General features: G+C 38.9%; 1 protein-coding gene across 2 annotated transcripts in view; it reads left to right on the top strand.

Moving 5' to 3' along the window:
• The window catches only part of itfg1 (integrin alpha FG-GAP repeat containing 1), a 110,623-nt gene extending 103,599 nt beyond the window's left edge, over positions 1 to 7,024 (top strand). For both annotated transcript variants that reach the window (XM_079456883.1, XM_079456882.1), the window contains 3 exons: positions 278 to 360; positions 1,171 to 1,288; positions 5,597 to 7,024. In XM_079456883.1, the coding sequence (XP_079313009.1) occupies positions 278 to 360; positions 1,171 to 1,288; positions 5,597 to 5,656 (261 nt within the window). In that variant the 3' untranslated portion in view covers positions 5,657 to 7,024. The remainder of the gene's footprint in view (positions 1 to 277; positions 361 to 1,170; positions 1,289 to 5,596) is intronic.
• The last annotated feature ends 168 nt before the right edge of the window (positions 7,025 to 7,192 follow it).

Consider the following 7,192-nt stretch of genomic DNA (forward strand, 5'->3'; position numbering starts at 1 on the left):
ATGCAAGTAATAGCTATAGATGGACGTGTATTAAATATGCCCTCTCCTCCTCAAGACTGGGTTCAATACTGTCCAATTATCCAACAAGACAATCTCTTGCAAATCCTTGGTATTTCATTGAGACAGCAGATCATTTATAGTAGATATTTGCCAAAGGATTGCTTCTGAAATGGAATGTGCTGTAATATCCATAACATTGATTGTTATATTGTTATTTTCGCTCTCGCTGTCTCTCTCTTTCCATCTCGTTTATTTACTCTCTTTTTTTCTCTTGTAGGACATGAGGAAACAGGAGTGGACCGCTATCATTCCCAACTCCCAGCTCATTGTAATACCATACCCACAGAATGACCCTCGCAGGTACTCCCACCCTCACACACAGACTCAAATTTCAAATCTGTACTACAGACATTATTTATGATTTATGAAGTACACCGTACAAAGAGTTCCCTCACTTATTAGATAATAGCACCAGAGATCCAAATCCACCACGACAAGCAAATAATGATAAACCTGTCAAAGTAATTAAAAGCAGTTTCACATCCATCACATGAGTTAATCAGGACCGTGAGAAGGTGTTTCCTCGGGCATAAATATTTAATGTGTTTACCAGCGCCGACGAAATGTATCTTAATGAAGCTGTCCGCCAATCTTTAGCATAAATATTTGAGCAGCTCACTCGATTTCCCACAATTCCCCGGAGACTCCATCCACTCCGGCTTCTTCAGCTGCCGTTTTGCGTTCAAACAATTTATAATGATAAACCGAGTGCGTCTCACTCTGTTCTCTCCAGTAAATGTAGAACGTTTGAGCTCTCTCGCTCGCTCTCCGTCTATTATTTTCTAAACCTGCTCATCTTGATGTCCTGATGCCTCAGATTGTCAGTGAGCATGTCAGGACTGATTATATTTAGCCTTTTCAGCTACTTTGAGTCATGATATTAAAGCTTCAGCGTGAAGGTACGCTGGGCTAAGACAAGTTTTTCCTAAGCGATATAAACTCCACATGTCACTGTTGTTTGAGTATTAAAGCAGGTTTGCTCTGTGTAATATTTTCTGGGATTTCATTTAAGAATGACGTTCACAGAACATACAAATAACGCTCTGAGAGTGTGTTGCTGTTTCTAAACTTTCGAATTGTCTGTCTTTCTCCTGTTTCGTATCTGTGCAGTTGGAGTGCAAAGCTGTACCTAACCCCCAGTAATATAGTCTTACTGACTGCGATAGCATTGATTGGCGTGTGCGTCTTTATTCTCGTCATCATCGGGATACTGCACTGGAAGGAGAAGGTGAGATCCTGGATGCTTTTCATTTCTGCTTGTTATATTTTCAGCCGTAACTTTTCTCTCATACATCTGTAGGTTACTCTGATCTAAGTCAAGCATTGCACTTACTCACTCTTTCACTTCTCTTCTGTCTATTGAGCTGATTGTAACACAACCAATGATTGTGACATCACTAGGGATGAACAGAACTACCTATTTTCAAATCAACTAGCTGGTGGGTTGCTTAAATGACCGGTTGGCTAATGGTTTCTAATTACAGCCTGTAGGACTAGGTAAGAGTCAGTTTCTTTTTACCTCGATAGGATGCACATTTCAGAGGGGGTGTTAACAGTCAGAATAGAATGAATCTAAATTTCCATCTATGCTGGACTCTTATTGGCCGCTTTATATTCATTATAAAAAATTATCTAAACTCTGTTTTCTAATGAAAGAAATTAATATGTTGGCACGATTGTATTTTTATCTACAAAATAACTTTCAAACACTGAAACATTAAGCCTTGAGATTCAAACTCTCAGCTAACTCTAATTCGAGCAGCAACGCTTAATTTAAAGTGTATAAAAATAAAATGTTGATCCCGTAGTCGATACATCAACTAGTTATTTGTTGACTAGTCTACCGATCAAGCATTCTTGACCTCACACGGATACCTGAGTGTGCTCTGTGAGCATGTAGCTGAAGATGTGAGCAGATGGGCGTGTCTGTGTGTGGCCCTGCCCTCAGGCTCTCTCAGAAGGTGCTCAACACACACTGCTATGCCGCTAATTGCTTTGTTCTGTCCTTTCAGCATATCAAATCTGTTCCTCATTATCCCACACAGCATGTCCTCCAGGGTGTTATGCGCGAGTTTTGCACGCGTAAACCTGTGAGTTTACGTCCCCGTGTGTGGGAAGGTGACTGTTTTATGTTCTGCTTTCTATTGTGCAGTCTAAATGTGTGAACCTTTAAATGTGACACAAGTGTATATACCTAAAGGCGTGTCTTCATTTGCGCAAAATGCACGTTTGGATAAGGTAATGTAAAAATAGAAGACACGGCTTGCAGAGCTATAGTATAGCAATGTTTCCATCAAAGACCTTACCATACACCTGCACCTGTATTTGAGAGACGCATTAATGTAACTATAAATGCGATTGTGTTGTGTCCATCTTTTTTGGAGCTCTCACGGCGGTCCAGGCTGGGCTCCTTGTGCGCATGTGTGTGAGGAGTGGAGAGCTGTTCTGGTGTTGGCGTCCTCTCAAAGCCATCTGCTGTGGGTGCCTGATTATGCGCGCTGAAAACCATAATTGCTCTCTGCTCGGGGAAGCGCTTCCCACTACACGACCTTCATTGGAGTTGACACTGCATTAAAATAACATGCTGGCTCCATATCTCTCTTCTTCAGCCCTGCAATTATATATTGGACAAAAAGAAAGAAAGAGATTTAAAGAGAAGGCAAGCGTGGAGAGGGAATATTTTGTCTCTTTGTCTTCATGACTGCTTAAAGACACATTGAGTGATGCACACATTCAGGTGACAATAAGCACTGCTCTTTTATTCAGATATTATATGGTTTCCTCCGCCTGTCTGAGAGAAATCGCACAGCTCAGATTCTCCTCAACATCTGATTCTGTAAGCCGTGTAGACGGCAGGAGGTCTGATATCACATGGTGCTACATTACCAGGCTGTAACACATTATCGTTCTGTTTTTGTGACTCTAATATCCAAATGTAGAGCAGCTACCCAAACATGCTTTGATTTTTGGTTTGGAAAGCCGCATTGTTGAAATGTTTATGCATGGAATTTGCCATGCAAATGTATTGTATGTGGAGCTGTGTTATTTAGGTTGAGCTGTGGAAATGTCAGCCCTGTTATACAGGATGATTCCCATACTCATGTGACGCCTCATGAAAATTGCAAGTTTCTTACATTCTTTCTTTCTGAAGATACAGTAAGCATTGGCAAATAAATATAGCTTATAGTGATCATAGCCTAAATGTACAGTAAGTGAAAGTGTGTAATCTCTCTCTGTCTCGCACGCCCTCTCCCAGCATTCTATCTTCATTGCTTTACCGCCCCATGACAGCTTGTAATTGAAGTAGATTTAGCCGATAAGAGAGGTCAACCTTTAGTGCCTGTGAAAACCGCATTTGAAGAGGACGAGGATTGTTCCATCTCTGCGGAGCGTTCCATTTGCATGTCTGTAAGAGCACCACAATATTAAGAAAAGACCTTCAATGTCAGTCCAATGTGAAGAAACAGGGAGGTGCTGAGGTATTCTCTAACATTTACATTTCTGCATAAGGCTGGAACACAACTCTCGTAGCAGCATCCTTGCATCCAAATATCTTTGGTTCAAAAAATGCATCTGTGCCATGTTTACAAAGAAGGATTTATCAAATTCTCTTTATAAAATTAGTTTTATCTTGTTTTAGATTATTGATTGGTTGGTTGTAAAAAATATGCTCCGTTACTCTTGCAACCCATTAAAAATGACAAGAATCATACAGTATTGTTACATTTATAAACTAAATATAATTAAATAGATAAACTGAAATGGAGACAAAAATGCATAAAAATTCAAAGATAGTCTAGGAAAACTGTGGCTTTTATAATAAAATAAGCTGAAGGTCACTTAAGAAAAGCATGATTTTGAAATGAACTAGTCTGTGTGAAAATGCCTCCAAATCAACACGGCTGCATCTAATCCTCCACACGGGAGATTGCGGAATGCACACAGGTCATGTCAATGTCAGCCTGTCAGGTTATTGATGTACTGTATATCGCCTATGGCTCCACCGGTTCTTGGGTTGTGGGAACAATTGAGCATCTCAGCCTTGAGGTGTACATGTTGGCAAGCACATGTCAATCTTAATATGGGCTTGAAAGCCTTCAGGTCGCATTGATGCAGCACTGTACAAAATGACAAAGTGTCCGATAAAAAATCGAATCATCACAATGTGAAAACACTGAACTTTCTATTGATACTCTGGCTGTGTTATAGTTAAATATGTTTCTGCTGGCAGTTGACTGGACAAAGTTTGGAGAAATCCAATGATCAAATATGCTACAGCATATGAGTCTTGCCACGTAATAATCCAGAGCTTGAAAAGTTTATGCTCCTTTTGTGCAAATCTAAATGTGCAATTAAAGAGACAGTTTTACTCACCCTCGAGATGTTCCAAATCAGTCAACCAAAGAGTTCTTGGCCACCAATGATTACCGTAGAAGAAGAAAAATGCAATGGTAGTCAAAAGTGCCTAGAACTGTTTGCTTTCCTACATTCTTTAAAATATATAATTTTGTGTTCAGCAGAACAAAGAAATGTATAAAGCAATTGTTCTTAATATGGTAGTCAATGGTTGCCAAGAACTGTTTGGTTACAAGGATTCTTCCATCTTCCTTTGTGATCATGAGAACAAAGAAAAAAGTATACAGATTTGGAACAACTTGAGGGTGATTAAATGAAGACATTTTTATTTTTGGGCGTACTGTTCCTTTAAGTCAAGCACTTATAACAGAGATTGTGTCTGTTACTTTGCCTGTGACTCACTAAAAACAATTACGGGACAGGTAAGGCACATGAGCCCACAGGTATGTGTCTCAGTTTATTCGGAATTTGCGCTATAACCTCCAATTATGGCAATGAAAGTCATCACTGGTAAATGGGGATATCAATATGACTCAGTATTGTATCATACACCAAATAAAACATGTAGCATCTCAGGGATAAATATCCTCTGGGTCGCTCTTGAGTAGGTAACAAAAGGTGTTGACAGCGCCTTTTTTTTAACAAAGTAATCCGTTCTGATTTTTCCATTTTGGCAATGAGTGACATGCTTTTTCACTGTTACTACGCATGAAACTACACACATGCAGTTAAAAATACATTCAAGTGACCCTCATAGATCAGGAGAGCCAAGTCGCAAGTGTCTCACAGAGGGACCCAATCCGTGAGTCACTCATACTAGCTGTGAATAGACACCATTTTTGCCATCACTGAGACAGGATAATCACTGTGCACACACACACACATTCACAAACGTGTGTTATTATCAGTCTCAGGCAGCAAGTGTCTGGTGTTGGCTCTATCTGTGATCGCACACAGAGGTATATTTTGCTGTGGTAAAGTGTGCCATTGTGTCTGTAATGAGTTCTCTGTCTGTGTCTCTCTCTTTGTGTCTATCCGGTCCTCTCACATTGAATCAAATGCCATTGTATTGTGTTCGACTCCCTGGCAATGTTAACACGTGAGACCCAGATTCTCGGGCCTGCTGTCAGGATTGTAAAGTTACAGAGCCTGTAACAAACTCTGATTGTTTGTTTTGCAGAAAGCGGATGATCGGGAGAAGAGACAGGAGGCGCATCGCTTCCATTTTGATGCCATGTGAGAAAATAGACAGCATCATGAGTAAACACTGAAAACAATTAATGAATTAATGTCATTGAATGTTTTATTTAATAATTTATTTATAGTCCTACACTGGAGCAATTTTATGCATTAAACAAGTTTTGCAATCAGAGTCCGTCTTGAAAGAAATAAGTAGATTCTACTGGATTTTTGACATGAACTTCTGTGGATCTGTTGAAGAGCTCTGTTTCTGTTAACACATAAGGATGTTTGCACATTGACAAGAAGTGTTTATACCTTTCAGTGCCATTTTTGTATTTTGTTTCAGCATAATCATGTTGTTTCTTTAAGGGAGTGTGTTCTTTTCTGTATTATTAAAGTAACATTGGTAAATGTCAAGTGGGCAGAAATAGAACTGGTAATTTTCTCTTCTCTTTTCATCCCATGCTTTGGAGATACACTTGGTGCATTTTGAAGGAATTAATTATGTTTGTACTTAGTGTATGGATGCAACTGTGAGTGAAAGCTCTTTTACTTCACTAAACCCCTGTACTATGTTTCATACGGTAAATTGACACATTTAGCTACATAGAGCAAGACCCGTTTCTGCCTGTAAACAAAGTTGGCCTTTGATTTTATTAGCCATTTGGATGTGTTCAACCAAAAATGGTAGAAATTGCATCACTCTGCCACTATAACTGTCAACGGTTAGTCCCAACAACTCCCTCAGACAATTCAAAGCTGTTGACTGTATGCACTATATATTAACATGCCATTCAATATCAAAGCAGAATCCAATTCTGAAGCATGTCAAGTCTCCATCCCTAATTAATGTCCAGTGCTCATACTGAACATGAGCATACATCTTCTGTGTTTACGTTTTAATAATTTAACCCTGTGTCTCGTTTTCTGAATCATTCCTAGAAGGTTGTCTTTGCAATACTAAAAGTGTGGGTTTTTTATTATAATTTGATGCATTTGCTTGTATTTATTATGCGTCCACATAACTTAATCACTGTATGTGCTACTGATTGTTTTATTGTGAAGGGTTTTGTTTCAAGCTGTATATATCTGACAGAAGGTCTGGTCATTGTGTACATTTATTTGCAAATCTCTTTACATTTATATAGTGTGATTGTAAAGAACATGCACATTCATTTCACTTTCAAATGTTAATTTGATTGCCAAACTACCAAAAGCGGCATACTTAACCTGTGTTTTAAAAAAATCATGTAATTACTGCAGATGGCTGCACAAATTGTATCTATCCATGTGCATATTTGTGCTGTTTCAATTATTCGTTAATCGTTTTGGGTTGTTTGTCATTAGATGCAGTTTTTGGTTTTCTTTGGAATGTTGTAATAAAAAGAAACCACGATTTTTGAAACCAAAACATTTTGTTTGGGTTAAAATGGTTGCTTCGAAATTCAATTAGAGTTCAGAGACATCTGCACATCTTGATTTATGTCTCGTACTTCGGAAACCCCTCTGAAAGCCCTGCATGAGAAATGAGCAGTTAATCAACAGATGATTTAAGTAAAGTTGTCACTAAGAGCCATCCTTAGCCGTAAATCAT

This window comes from Barbatula barbatula (assembly GCF_947034865.1).
Source record: "Barbatula barbatula genome assembly, chromosome: 1".
In the NCBI taxonomy this organism is placed as follows: domain Eukaryota; kingdom Metazoa; phylum Chordata; class Actinopteri; order Cypriniformes; family Nemacheilidae; genus Barbatula; species Barbatula barbatula.